The sequence below is a fragment of the Haliotis asinina genome, chromosome 3, assembly GCF_037392515.1.
Source record: "Haliotis asinina isolate JCU_RB_2024 chromosome 3, JCU_Hal_asi_v2, whole genome shotgun sequence".
In the NCBI taxonomy this organism is placed as follows: domain Eukaryota; kingdom Metazoa; phylum Mollusca; class Gastropoda; order Lepetellida; family Haliotidae; genus Haliotis; species Haliotis asinina.
This window is the reverse complement of record NC_090282.1, coordinates 68,269,575-68,285,755: the sequence shown is the minus strand read 5'-3', so window position 1 is coordinate 68,285,755 and position 16,181 is coordinate 68,269,575. Positions and strand designations below refer to the sequence as shown.

Below are 16,181 nucleotides of genomic sequence, written 5' to 3'. Positions count from 1 at the left end.
TAGCAGTTTGAAGCTGGTCAGAATATGTTTCACTGATTTTAAAAATCAGTCGAGAGACGGACGCATTTTGTTTATATGTCGTATGATAGGTAGAGAGCTTAATGATCTGTAAAATAAAATAAAGTGATATTTTGTAATTTAACATGGCGGTAAGACGTCTCACGAGTAATACGGTCTGATGTATGTCCTTCTACTACGCCCTGATGTACGACCTTTTACTACGCCCATATCTCGCCTACCGGCTATTACCCTCGGGAGGAGCATACAACCCACAGAGTAGACCAGTAACATTTCTGAGTTAAATAATATCCTACTTTTGTCATGTTTGAGACATCATCAGTGACAACCTTCTTATGGTGCCAACCCGTTAAGATCCAGGTTAGAACTGGTCATCACGAACCCGCACTTATCGTAAGAGGTCACTGATGGGTTCGGGTGGTCAAATTCGTTGATTTGACACACGTCATCGTATCCCAGTTGCCAAGATCGACGCTGTTGATGACTGGATTATTTGGTCCCGATACGACTACTTACAGAACTATGGGGAAACAAACAAAAATTATACAGTCCACGTTCATTGTGCGTGTGAGTTGACTGTTACGCTGCACTCAGCAATATCCCAGCTATATGGCGGCGGTGTGTAAATAATCGAGTCTGGACCAGATAATCCAATGATCAACAACATGAGCATCGATCTGCGCAACTGGGAACCGAGGACATATGTCAACCAAGTCAGCGAGACTGATCACCCGATCCTGTTGGTCGCCTCCTACGACAAGCATAGCTGCCTTTTATAGCAAGCATGGGTTGCTGAAGGCCTATTCTACCCCGGGACCTTCACGGGCACAATACACATTCAAGTCCACACATTAGTGTTAGGTTGTCCTTGTTTAAGATACTATTTACAATAGTTTATACAAATCTCGGAACCAGTAAAGAGACGATGGTTAATTCCTACAGACAACCAACAGTCTCCACAAACAAAAGTGCCCATCTCCGTGGTGATGGCGGACACCATCGGGACTTACCCGACACACGTGTCACTATCATGGTCAACGACAAGTGAGTGAATGGTTATGGTTTTACTCCGCTTTTAGCAATATTCCAGCAAAGTCATGGCAGGGGCTCCTGAAATGGGCTTCACAAACTCTACCCATGTGGGAAATCGAACCCTGGCCTTCAGTGTGACGAGCGGACGCCTTTAACCACTAGGCTACTCCGCCGCTCCTCAGCGATAAGTGAATCTCTACCACAACATTTACAATCTCCTAGCATGAAACAGACAGATTATTCGTAAATAAACCTTTACATATCTATTTAAATGATACCATTCGACCATAATTTATCAGTTCCACAGAGTTATGGGTGAAACATAATTTCCACTTAATACAATAATATTATCATATTGTATTGAGAAACCTAGATGTTGAACCATATTCATCAGTGTCGGAGACCAGGACATTGTGTCGACGATGGTTCTTGGGTCTCCTCAACAGGCTCGTGGTCTCGTTATAGATGTCGTATTGACGTGTGATTGGATTAGTAGTAGCGACTGACGTCGACCATGACCAGGGCTGACGTTTCCCTGATGCAAAGACAGCGTAGAAGACGACGCCGGCGAAGTGGATGAAGGCAGCGACGATGAAGAGTCGTTTCCATGCCATGGGAACATCAGCATCAGACTGTGGATAGAAGTTCTGTTGAAACCTGATCACACTTTTGCTGCGAAGGTTCATAGAGGATAATAAACGACCTTCGTGTAATAAAATCTTTAGTAAACGAGTTGATGATTTGGTATCAAAGAGCGAAAACGAGTTTCAGGCTAAATCTTTAACGAGTTTAATAAAAGTGGTATTTCACTTAAGCGTTTTTAGTATTCTGTTTATTACTCGCCAACATAAATTGACAGAAACTGCGGCGAAACTGCCCACAGTGTGAGGACTTTCAGCTTTCCGCGTGTCAAACAAGATCTAGTAATATTTCGACAGCGACATTAGCATTGCGACGTCACAACTGAACCATTTTGACGTCAAGCGATATTACACTAGTGTAATATAGCCGTACATAAGAATACACTGCAGTATCTTCCACGGGCTAGTAATAAGTTCATTTTCCTATCTAGCGACAAGGAGACTATATGTCTCGAGTGACTGAGTAGGGTTAGATTTCCCGCGCTTTAGCAAAATTCCTGTGAGTATGGTTTCACGCAGATCTTAACGATATTCCAGCAATGGCATACGCTGTAACCACCAGGCCACCTGAGTGAGTGAGTGAGTGAGTGAGTGATCTCTTTCGACTTGCATTGGTTACTGAAAATCAAAACATATCTTCACGGGTGACATCATCTCTGGACATTTCTCAACAGCCTTGAAGAACATAATACCGTGCCATTCATAACGCATTCAATCGTGGTGTTCTCTACAGGTGCGCTTTACATCGGACCACGTGGAAATCACCTTCTGCAATAGGATCTGCTTATCTGTATATACGTATCTTTTGAATAACGTTTTACAAGTTCAGCTCTAAGTAAGTGCGGAGGGACCACCCCCTTGATGGAGCTTTAAGCAATATCACAGCAGGGGACGTAAGCAATGGGCTTCACACATTTCACACATTTGCCCGGGAATCGGGGCGGGTCTTAAGCGTCACTAGTCTTCTCCATCGAGCAATGTCCCTTGTTTATGTTACACTACAAAAGCTTGGTGAGTTCTTTGAAATATTGCGGGTGTCTACAGATCATTCTTATTTACTTGTAGAACGCGTGATAATTAAAGTGCACACGAATATCATACGGTCTGATGTAGCTTGTGACGCTAGCATCAGTGACATAATGTCCCTGCAGGCGTCTTGGAACTACAAAGAGGGGATAAAATAAGGGATCACATGAAAGAGCAAGTATTCCCTGTATTTTATTTTTTTCCAAAGTTTATTCAGAAGCCGCATATAGAATACATTGTGAAGAAACCTGAAAACAAATAAGGGAACACTTGCAAATTGAGCTTTCTCGTGATCCCATATTTTGTCTCTCAGTATTCACTGAAAGGAAACGGATGTAACGAGGTCAACACACTAAGTTGAGTCAAGGGCAAATTTATCAGTGCTCACTGCAGATGACAAAAATCGAAGCCGTACTTTCGGAGTTAAGTCTTCGGAGACGCTAAATATCTTGATTTTGTGGCACAGAGTCAGTGGCCTTGTTCAAGGATGCAGCCATTTCCTGCATGGGACCAAACTGCATGCTGCGATCTGATTGGTTAATAATGCCAGAAAAAAACTGGACCACTAAACAGTTTATTTTTACCTAATGACCAGATACCCTTTGGAGAACTTTAATATGCTTTATTTAATATGAATTTAAATCTGAATTACTACATTATATGGTCTCTGGTTTAACCAATCTGGTCTGTGCCAGCGAGCTGATCTGGTATATATACAATTTTCATAGGAAGCTACGGACGTTTTATTTGATTGAACATCTTGAGATAACATTCTTTTACAGCCTTTTCAGTACTTTGTGAGATGTCCTTGTTCTTCAATACGTGACTGAAGGCGCCAAGGTAAACTACCGATATAAGCTTGTAGGAAGTCGTGCGCATCCCAATCTTCGACCAAGTACTTCTTTCTTTATATCCTCAATATTTCTAAGTCCCTTTTGGTTTATTCTATCCTATATCAGTCTCCATATATTTTCAATAGGATTAAGACAGCTGGGCCAGTCAAAAACTTGAACATTTTCGTCCGACACCATTTACGTATCTTTCAACAATGGTGAGGGAATTATTCGCCTTTTCGACCAGTTACGTCTTTGTAATTCTTTGTAAAGTTTTTGTAAAGGTTTCATAATATACTTGAGGACTTCTGGTACCTCTCATTTCTGATATTCTCAACGCGTTTCAGTTTTCCCCAATTGACAATCTGACCAAGTCGGCGATCCGTGGTACTGGACTTGTGATCGATCCCACCTCCTGACCGAATATTCTTCAAAGTTCTGTATACTACAGACAGAGGATTCCCATGTCTGCCAGCTAAATCTTTTACGTTAGTCATTTCCCTTTCAAAATCATCTAGACAGCTTTCTTTTCTTTTCTGCTATCAGATCTGTCATGCCATCAAAGGAAGCAAGCCGTCTGCTACACCAGGGGAGACAACTCTTGATTTAGTAAGATTCACTCTTAAGCCTATTGAGTTGAGTCCCAAACTGAGTACAGTCAAGTCTAGTTAATCCGCCCTCCGTATCCGAAAATCGACTTTATCCGACGCTTTTGTTGGTAACAAACTGAATAAACGTAGTATAGTCTTATTTATTTAGTCCGACATCTCTGATAATCTGACAATTTGCTCTTCAACGGGTGGTGTCGGATTAACGAGAGTCAACTTACCTTACTACATACAGCAGCATCTACTTAAAAATTCTATTATCAATCTAGGAAAACAGATATGTTCTCAATAGCGTCTGGAAATACTATAAAATATAGCTTCGTGAAATTGTTGAAGATTTACACATTCACCTATGACGATCGCTACCACCGTTTTCCATCGGAAACCATCTTCGGCAGCCATGACAAATAGGATCTGTTTTTCTGTTGTCTAAGTTCTAATGCAACACGACATCTTCTGTGAAATATCGAAATGACGGACAACAAACACAGCGAGGACTTATATCTTCCGGGGTAGAGTGACCTGTATCTGAGGACAATCAGATGTCCGCAGAATCTGCCCTACGTCAGAAGACAACATCGTAGAAATGGGAAGAGGGACAGAGCGATGCAAGTTTGAAGACGGAGAGAGGGGATGGGGTTGGCAGTGGTAATGGTGGATATACTCACGGCTAGGTTCCTTGCGAAGTAGGCGGTCAGTGTGCTGAGGATGGCTCCTAGTACCCCTGTCCTTGACAGACCTGTTATTACGCTTGCAAACTTGGGTGCTAGGTCAAGCGGATTCACCTGGAAGCCTACATGGGGAAAGCAGATGCAGAATTTCAACCGGACGAGTAGCAAGACAAATGCCGTGTAAGCCTGATAAGTTGCTAAGATCTATATCTGAATCGCATTTGAGGTGTTTGTTTTATCTAAATTGTATTTCAGGTAAAAGAAGATATAGCAAAAATCAGGTGTAAGCCTGTGATTTATTAATCGTAGCTTCGCCTCTGTCAACAGGAAAATGTTTCGAACAATTCTTGAACAAGAACAAGAATGTACTGTGTGCATTTGTGCAACAAAGGTTAAGTTAGTGTAATGCATGTATACATGCTGACATACGTCCATAGACACATGCATGCATGCATGCAGACAGACAGACAGACAGACAGACAGACAGACAGACAGACAGACTCAATGAAGTAAATGAGGTGAGTGAAGAACGGGAGTTACGTGGTCCGAGTCCTTAATATTTCCAATGTTCGTCCACACAAGACATAAAAAGCGGCAGTGGCATAACCTGTTGCAAGCTATGGTAAATATAGCGAATATTGTATCGGCCGATATAGGAGGGCATTGTTGACACGGAGCAGGCCTTACAAGACTGGGTCATTTACGTTCTAGTCTTACCTGAGATTGCCAAGCCACTGAAGCCGACCCCAACACAGAGCAGGACGAAGGCAACTTTCCAGTCTTCTGTGAACGCTATGGCCATCACACAGACTGCCTCCACACCGAACCCTGCAGCAGGACCCTTCAAACGATCACTTCTCAGTCTTAAAACGTTCGGGACAACTTGTCAGAAAAAATGATATCTGACGTTTACTGAGACAATTTGGTAACAGGACTTTCGGAAGAGAAGAAGTGTCCCCGAATGGGCAGAATGGCCCCTATGGTTGCTGATTAGGGCCATCGCTTAATCAGCAGCCATACTCCCCTTCATGCAGACATAGCATTCACCGCTTTTTCTGTCTGATATATTCGGAATGATTCCTTACATCAGCAAAACATAAATACAGGAATTTGACTGAGACGTTTACCTAAAGCTCGGATATATCGATGGTATGATATCGTTCAGCATGAGTGAAAAGACGATTAATCCCTTTACTTCTACTGCTTTATGAACCTAACCTACAAATATACGAGGCGTGTAACACACCCTCTCCTATACTATAGGTCCAGCATAAATGTTCGGACAAATATATTCAAAGATTTTTATGCAGGCGATGGATTTCGACATTCTGAAAAGTGTTGTTTCCTGTATATCGAAGGGTCCAGCAGATACAATGTTTTGTGTCTGCAAGTTACAGCTTCTAAGATAATTACAAGGATGCGGTTTGTTAGGAAAGGTGCAGAGATTTTCAACGCTAACTAAAGATATGCTTCATCAGAGCACGACAGTGCCAGTAAACTTTCACGGACAATCAGAGTTTAGATATTGTTTGTGGAAGAAATTTTCTCAGCTGTTTGACCAAAATGACCTGGTTTGGCTTGTATGTTCGATATTTCTTCGGGTGATAAATTTTGCGTGTATGTGAAGACTGTCAGGTCAGAACATTCAAGTATGTTGCCATGAATTGCAGGGAAAGCTGTCCAAAGGTAATTGTCCACATCAGAGTGAAGACTGACTCTTCTTTATAATGCCTAATAGTAAATTATCAAGATAACATAAAATCAAGACATTTATCCACAGTAACAGTGGTATAGGATTTACAAGGTTCCATATTTCAACGACAGGATAAAAATGCAGGTATGTCTATATCTGATGTTATTTTGAAATGATGTTATATTTGAAACCTACCAAGTGTTTCTGCAAGCTTTCTGGCCACGCTTGTTGAACACACCTTTCGTCTGATCAAGTTGTCGACAACAACACCACCAATTATCACCATTGCTGTCATCAAAACGTAGGGTACAGCTGATAGAAACCCGATCTGCAACGTAGGTCAATATATATATTACAGCTTGAAGACAGAACAGCAAAAGACTCAAAAATAGTGGCTGGAACTGTCTGAGTCTAATGGTAGTGGGCGGCGTTCATGATGTTGGTCGTTACGTCTTTTTCAATATAATACCCTCCGAGGCCTAAAGATGCCGGCTGCCTGGGTTCCACTGGTATAGACGCCTTCCTACTGGTGGTGTTGTCTTCCACAGCTTAATGACATATCGTTTGATAATGTTTGACAGACAGCTTCACGTTTTTCGAGTTTGTGTTTGGGAAGATGAGTTGTGCCAATCTGGCAAATGTTGAACAGGTTCAAAGGGACAACATTACATTGCAGTCTTTGCGACGGCACACCTGTCAACAGGTGCGCCATTAGTGATTGCTTCATGACGTTTCGCCGTGGTATTTTCATTTACGTGAATGAGCCGATTAAGATAATATTCCAGTCAACTTGTGGCTTTCTTTTGGAATCTCCAAAAGCAAAACCATCACCACTATCGCTAATGAAACAGACTGTACATTCTTCTGAAGGAGGAGACGTTATCTCCTTCCACTGCCTGCTGTTAGCTTCTGGTTCCTCAGTGTGAAAATCTGATTCTTCCTTGGTTCCAGCCACTCACCAAAACCACCTCTCTGCCTAAAAAACAAACTGCAGCGTTTCAGATCGGGAGTAAAAAGACTTGGAACCAGATATGTCTTTGTCATGGTAACTCCACTCTTTAGAATATTCTTAGCTCTCACATAAGAGTTCACCAACTCTATTAGTGAGTTGTGATAATGAATCTTTAATCATATATGTATAATTTTTTTGTTTTGCATTTTATGTTCCTTACAGATGGAAGTTGAAGGTCCCGTTGGTCTTTGATCACCTTCTTGACTTTCTCCACTGTTTTATACGGCAAAGGGAGCAACAGCAGCCGCTAAAGATGGCACATTCCCCACCAAGATGGCTCGAGGAGTAAACCCTTCCAGTTTTCATCATTTGAGATTGACTTATAACTTCTTTCAGAGGCATTTTAGAAGCTGAAGGAAAAGTAACCTCTATGGACAGTAAACTTCTTCACTGTAATTAAAGCCACGTTTTAGTGTAGATGCAAGCAGCGTTATCAAGAACCGTAATGAAGTATCACTTGCTTGATAACGACGTGAGTATCCACCCGGAAACGTCGCATTCATTGCAGTAAAGAAACTGACCATCCATACATCAGAGATTGACCAGCACTAAAAACACTGCACTGATACAAGAGTCATGTAATCTGTTCTAAGTGAACTATACGCTCTTCGTAGTTATGTCCTCATCAACACATGCTTGCCACAAAAGGCGACTATGCTTGTCGTAAGAAGCAACTTGGGTGGTCAAGCTCACCGACTTGGTTGCCACTTTCATCGGTTCCCAAATGCGCTCTTGATGTTCCTCACTTGATTGTCTGGTCCAGACTCGATTATTAACAGACCACCGCCATAAGCTATCCCACCTTGAAACACGATGCACTGCAGTCAGTAAAGTTCGGTGGGGTGGAATTCAGTCTTTAGTAAATGATATATTGGCTCTTTACATCATTTCTTAAGAAACGCATACGAAAAAGAAAGCATCTAAATTCAACCTTGTAAGGGTTACCAATAGGGCCCGTAAGTAGGTCATGACTCTTCGCGTGACCTTAGTGTTTCCGATGACAAACATTGTTTCATACCTCTCCTCAAAACCGATTGTTAGTTGACAGTAAGGAACTGACAATCTTTGCTTATAAAAAAATTCCGATCTAATGAGCCCAAAATTAGCCAACTATTAAGACTGTGAACCCTTGTGGCAGCCACGCATGGTTGTAGACTTGGTCCTTTTTAGCAAAGTTCTGTTTGGCAGTCGCGCAGAACGCTTATCACCAGAAATCTGTATCGGAAGTAAGCTGAGACCTGTTGCAAGTTAGGGTGCGCAAAGGTAGCCGGGAACCAGCTTAGTCATGGAAGTATCGCCTTGCAAGATCCTATAGGTAGTAATATTTGGCTACAAGTGTTCTGCTTCAGATTTGGACAAACATATATCGATTGGGGGCATATCAGCTTATGCTGTAGACGTCAGTCATTTACGCGTAAGTCATAGGTATATTCACATCACTTAACAGCATACTCACATCAACATTCTTACTTGATCCGTGAAAGTCCGAGTTAGAATAGAAATTCAATAACCCAGTCAGCCTCGCTTGACACAGGACATCGTATCTTAACTGCGTAGATTGATGCTCGTGGTGTTGATCGCTGGACCATATAGATGGAATATTGCTGAGTAAAACTAACGTCACTGATTCATCCATTCTTACCTCGGCTGTGGTCATGTGGAACACCTCTTCAAAGTACTGTGGCTGTTGGGTTATCAACATGGAGACGATCCAACTCCGGCAGAAGGAGCCGACGATGATGGCGTACACGGGAAAGGACGTTAGAATATCTCTCCATGGAATAATCTTCGTCTGCAAAGTTTGAAATACATCAGTAATACACAAGGCTTTAAGTAAATGCTTTGATGTGATGTAGTGTTCATACGATGTACATTTGTGGTTAGTTGACGTGTTCTCCCGTACCTCAGCATCGTGGCGGTAAATGACGACATTGTCAGTGTTGAACAGTTCTCTCTCCCTTTCCCCCAGCCTGGGATGATGCTTGGGGTTGTCATGGATACAGAACATCCAGACTATTGACCACGCCACGCCACACCCACCTGCAGAGCCAGGGAAATACCTTTAAAAGGCAGTAGATGAAACGTGGGCATTTTTATTGCAAAATATTGACAAGATTCTACATTATCAAGGAAAACGTATTCACGAACCGTAGATGTAGATGATGCTGTTCCAGCTGACATAGCAAGCACAGGCGCCTGTCGTGATGAGGGCGACAGCGGGACTGATGTATGTACCTGTATTGTAACGTTTATCATGTAAGTATGGCGACTGAATAAAAGAAACAATATATCATATACACGGAACAGCAAAACAAACGCAAGTTACGAAAAACTGAAATCTCAAAAAAAACCTGTTCATGTTTATGTTTATGTCTTCTATTTAAGAAGACTGAAACACTGAAAACCACAGATGCCTTTCCTTTGCAGTACAGAATATGTACGCGCACACACACGCGCGCGGGCTCATCCGTGTGGATGCATTATTAGAACATCAGTCAGCTTGTCATTACCAAATTAAAACACCTACCAGTATATGCTATGGTTATCATTCGGCTCCTCTGTGATTTTGGTGCCCAGGCGGAAATGACGCCATTCAGAGCAGGTACCGAACAGCCCTGTGGACAATCACAGTCAAACTGTAGCGCAAATGGGCTGCGCAGCATAGAGAAAATGACTAGTCTTCTTTACAAGCGAGCGATGCGAGCAAAGGTTGGCAACGTTTTATTTTGACATGAAAAATATTTTTCGAACCGAAGCGAGGAAAGTACGTTGCCATCCTTTGCTCGCTTCGCTCGCGTATAAGAAGACTTGTCATATTCTTTATGCTGCGCAACCCCATTTGCGGTACACTTTGCTTGCGGGACAATACGTCAATAGATAACATCAATAGCATGGCTGAAAGTCAGCATGGCAAATTTGTCCTTATTTATCTATACATCTTTTAATCTGGCTGAATTTCTCTCTCGTGTGAAATTTCTTTGTACAATATACACTTGTATCATTCAAAATAAATTTTCAGCCAACGACGCTTAGTATCTTTGTATTTTAGCAATTTCAAACGACCAATGATCATAGCTGTAGCAGATTGGGAGCCACGTGACCATATGGGTAATCTGAATTGATTTGCCCCACTTTATTAATTTTTAATGCGAAAAATCAAGTATTCTATGATTTTCTGATTCAACACATTCTGTGTTTATACTGATCCAGAAACGTTAATAAACTGATCACTTTATATTCAAAGATAATTTTACACTTACTGGAGTACACTTGTTCTATATCAGTGCATAATTTCGATTATTACACAACTGGAAAATTCATTCCATTTTAGAAGCACCCAGTTTTCCTGGGAATTGAGCGAAGGGTCGACTGGTTTTCTAGAATCGGTTCGAGAGCCCTGCTCTGTTACAATACCGAAAGTGCTGAGGGCTGAACGTACACATCGTCTTAGTAATCACTGTTTGAACTCACGCGCGTTTAGAGACGCCAGCTCGACACTGACACTATAAAGGATAGAGTTTCCTCCGTCCGTCACTAGTGCTTCATTTCCAGACATGACAAAGGCCTTTGTTGGACTACTAAGTATGCGTCTGTGTTAGATATTTGACTTTGTTACTTCACAGGGTCGGCGTTTTAAATCAGGATTTCAAACACGTGACCAGCTCGTGTTTAACTCGACCAAGCCGACTCGTGTCCCTCTGGAAGGATTTCACATTGGCGTATGAACATCAGAACTATTTCAAACAGGAACGATAACTCTATTTCTGTTTGGTGGCAAGAGTACTTACACACGATGGAAGTAAGGGAAGAGTGGTGACCAATGGGTTTCACAGTGTAATTCGTATCCTCATGACTGTGAAAAGCAGGGGAGAAGGAAAGCCAGTGATGACGGGGAGATTATTAATTACTAATTACTGTTAATTATTTGCTCTGTTATCGCCATAATGATGCTTGCTTACTGTTGGGAACACAATTACCAGCTGCCACCGTGCACTGCCCTGTCAACTTGAGTGACAACGACCTACCTCGGCTAGCCCCTGGAGGACCCGGATGACATACACGGCTGGGAGGCTGAACTGGATGGCCGTGGGCAGCACGAGGAACAACACACTGGTCAGCACTATACTCAGTCCGCACACCCTGACGGAAGGTAGACAATGTATAACTACACGGTGAAAGAGATACGCAATATATACTATATAGATATACTACTCGTCCTGGGACGTAAGTTAATTACACTCAGTAGATGGTTCTAATTTATAGTCATGATTCAAACAAAACATGTATCCGATAAGACAATAACTGTCAGCTGATAACCCTAACACTTAGAGGAAAATAGCCTGGTATCTGAGTGACGAGACCACTGCTATTAATGGATATCACCTACCACTTTGGGGAGTATCTAGTAGCCAGAATACCGCCTGGTATCTGCGTGACGAGATTACCACAGTAGAAGACAGTGTGTAACAAGAACAGATGACTTGGTTCTATGTTGAGCTGCAGGTCTCGAGAGGTGCCAGTAATTGTACACTGCGCAATAAATGGAAAAATGTAAAGATATGTTTAAATTTCCAGAGAAAACATACTTGCTATAATTAACAGTTCTGTGAAAAATATAGTGGTGAGGTCGCTGTAGATTGTGACATAAGCTGGGACAGTTGGTTGGTTTGTTGTTTATCACCGCACTCATAAAAAATCTAGCTACATGGCGGCGGTCTGTAACTGAGTTTGGACAAGGCAACCCAGTGGTCAACAACATGAGAATCGATCTACGCAACTGGGATACGATGAACCCCTGACCCCGTTAGTAGCCTATAACGAAAAGCATAGGATGGTGAAAACACAGTCTAACGCGGATCTTCACGGGTCCAGCAACAAGTAATCCTAGATCACACACGTCCGTAATTCAAACGGATCACTGACATTTAGGTGTAGTAAAGGAGGACTATTGAAAACCGTGTTTGCAACCTGGAATATTTGTAACTGTGCAGCATTTCAATGCAAAATGATAATTACTTGATTTGTGATACTTTCTTTAATCACTGTTAATCTGTTGACACCATAATATTGAAATCTGTATGACTTGACATCGTGAGACACCCTTGAAGGGATGGGTCTAACGTTCACAAATTCAGTATCATGTGTATCCACAATTGGTGTTGATGCAGGGTTGACAAGGATGAGGCACAAACGAAACTAAGCGATTGTAAAAAGGCTAGGGGAATGTTGATCCATATCTGACGCTGGTCCCAATTCAACTAACGTCAATGGCTGATTCTGGGCTTGACGTTCATCACAAGCATGTTTGAAATGGGACAGATTTGGAGAAACAGCTGGCCAGAGGAATAACAAACTGTTCTGCTGTCATGGGAAATCTGGACTGGCATTATCTTGCCGAATTTATGATTCTGCCCTTGAAGGAACGGCTGCAAAGGATTGCCTCTGACAATGACAAGTTGTGTCAGACCATGATATGTGATGGTTACCCATACCGCCACCAAACTGTTGACTTTGAACAACGCACGCGTCAGTATAGCGTTCACCTCGCCGTCTGTACACCCTTACCCTGCCATCTGAACTGTCCTAATGAAATTTCGACTCTTCAGTGAACCAGCCAATCTCCCAATTGACGTTGCAGCACAACTGGCCGTCGGTGCCCTTAGTCTATTCCGTACAATACTGGAACTGACTGGAACTGACTGCCAGGAATGGTCCAAACTGGTAGTCAGGAATCGACTCAACCGAATGCGGTTGTCTTGGTGACGCGAAGTCAAGCTCTGTCCAAATTTCTGGTGATTCTATTATGTAGCAAACGTCTCCATAGAGATATGATCGTGTTTTGACAAAACACCAAAATCTCTGGCCACTTCATTTTGGGCCATTCCAGTCAATAACATACCCAGGGAGGGATTTTCTGTAAGCTGGTCCTGACGTACTCACAGTTAAGTTGAAATTAACGCGTTTTTCATTCATAATTATATTGTCAACCGTTCTTCAATGTTCAATATCAGGATGTGAACATCACGTGTCAAATGCATGCAAAAGGTAAATAGGTTCACATGTGACATCATATTTCATGCAAAACTCTTTGCTCCATGCTATAACTTTCAGATGACTGATTTTTTGCAATTTTATGTTACGCACAGTTGCTTCCTCCGTTAGTATATCATTTGAATATATTATGATAGTAGATATATAGATTAATGTTCCAATTCTATCAGATACATTTAATCATTTCATATTTCTTATACAACCCAGCGCTCAGTGGGGGCATGGGTGACGCTGTTTTAGTCTCTCATATTCACTGAGTAGAGTTGTGTCCCTTTACCCATGGTAGGAGCCTCTTCGAATGGCATTTGTCTGAACTATACGCGTGTTCAACGGTTTAAGGGTTAACACCCAAAATCTGAATCACCGTGATGTAACAAGACTACTGTTTCAGATGGACGTTCAACTTCACGCCTTCACCCATTCACTCACTCACTCAACCCCGTTCTAAAACCACACTCTTGTCAAAGTTAAAAGTAATTAGTAGCTCGGTGAAAGAATACTGGAGATGTGGCAGCCCTCCCGAATACTCACATTATGAAATAGGGATTTGTCGTCACGCTCTGTGTATGTGTCATTGGTCACATGAACCATGACGAGAACGAAACACGTTCGGAAACCAATGAAGACAAGAAGCCCAATAGACCCGATCGACACCACAAAGTATCGTTTCGGGCAGCCAACAAAGTAGGCCATCGTCGCCTCCTGCAAAAACACTCACACCATCTCAGTGATGATCTGGAACAAAACACTAGTGTGTAAAACATAAGTATAGCTGTCATGAGGGTACATACAGGAGAAATTGCTCCACCCTGATAGTACAATGTCACACTGCTAATTTTAACAGCTTTGGCTGATGCACGGGGAGCATCATCCACAGACCTAACTGTGTTGTATTGATGTCATGAACAGACACCACTGTGTTGTGCTGACGTCATGGTCAGACACCATTATGTTATACTGACTTTATGAACAGACACCATTGTGTTATACTGATTTCATAAACAGACACCACTGTGTTATAGGGTTGTAATGAATAGACACCATTGGGTTTAATGATGTCATGGTCAGACACCATTGTGTTGTACTCATGTCATGAACAGACACCATTGTGTTATACTTATGTCATGAACAGACACCACTGTGTTATACTGATGTCATGAACAGTCACCGTTGTGTTATACTGATGTCATGAACAGACACCATTGTGTTATACTGATTTCATAAACAGACACCACTGTGTTATAGGGTTGTAATGAATAGACACCATTGGGTTTAATGATGTCATGGTCAGACACCATTGTGTTGTACTCATGTCATGAACAGACACCATTGTGTTATACTGATGTCATGAACAGACACCACTGTGTTATACTGATGTCATGAACAGTCACCGTTGTGTTATACTGATGTCATGAACAGACACCATTGTGTTGTACTCATGTCATGAACAGACAGCATTGTGTTATACTGATGTCATGAACTGACACCATTCTAATATATTGATGTCATGAGCAGACACCATTGTATTTACTGATGTCATGAGCAGACACCATTGTATTTACTGATGTCATGAACAGACACCATTGTGTTATACTGATGTCATGAACAGACACAACTGTGTTATACTGATGTCATGAACTGACGCCATTGTGTTATACTGATGTCATGAACTGACACCATTGTGATATATTGATGTCATGAACAGAGACCATTGTATTTACTGGTGTCATGAACAAACACCATGGTGTTATACTAATGTCATGAGTAGACACCATTATGATATATTGATGTCATGAACAGTCACCTCTGTATTTACTGATGTCATGAGCAGACACCATTTGTTATACTGGTGTCATGAACAGACACCATTGTGTTATACTGTTGTCATGAGTAGACACCATTGTGCTATACTGATGTCATGAAGAGACCTAACTGTGCTGTACTGATGTCATGAACAGACACGTTATAAATACCCAGTAATAGAAATACTTGAAAATCGGCTGTTCCTGGTAGTTTATATAACTGTTTCAATCGTTAAATCATAGATGACATAAAATTATCGAACTGGCGTCTGTTGGTGGATATGAATAGCCTGCTCCTCGCAGGCAGCTTGAGTGATCAGACATTCAGCTTGGGTTGTCCGGGGAGTTACAGTGCATGATGTTGCATGCGTCTAGATCAGCCAAGTACGCCGTGGAGTTCAGCGCTATGTAAGTGACTTTATCATTAGGTTTCACCTGCCCATTATAAAGTTGGAGTAGCGGTCAAAAAACAGTTAAGTCGAACTCACCTTATATCGGCTTGTTTTCCACTTCAGATTGTAAACCGCGCTGACCTAGTTGAGCTGTATCGGGTAGACATAGCAGGTTGAGGGGGAAAGTGTCGTCCTGGTTGAGCACTAGAGCTCAACGTCATTGCATGAACCTATGATATATTGTCGTGGTTTACTTTCTCTTGTGTGAACAAGGGAGATCATTCAGAAGTAGGTTTGTGGAAAAACGAAAGAATAAGTTTGCGTTGCTGCTAGCGACTCAAACCATAGGGTTGTTAACGAATATCGTGAATAACCGCTGAAGACTTCTTACTTGATTGAACG

General features: G+C 41.9%; 1 protein-coding gene across 1 annotated transcript; it reads right to left on the bottom strand.

Moving 5' to 3' along the window:
* Positions 1-1,067: 1,067 nt before the first annotated feature.
* LOC137278364 (vesicular glutamate transporter 3-like) lies at positions 1,068-15,947 on the bottom strand. Its single transcript, XM_067810653.1, has 12 exons — positions 15,876-15,947; positions 14,117-14,320; positions 11,922-12,064; positions 11,560-11,674; positions 10,062-10,149; positions 9,683-9,769; positions 9,438-9,574; positions 9,177-9,326; positions 6,718-6,850; positions 5,547-5,657; positions 4,827-4,951; positions 1,068-1,682 (listed from the first exon to the last, which is right to left on the bottom strand). Exons 2-12 carry the CDS (start codon positions 14,276-14,278, stop codon positions 1,401-1,403), a joined length of 1,533 nt encoding a protein of 510 aa, XP_067666754.1. The 5' UTR covers positions 14,279-14,320; positions 15,876-15,947; the 3' UTR covers positions 1,068-1,400.
* Positions 15,948-16,181: the final 234 nt, after the last annotated feature.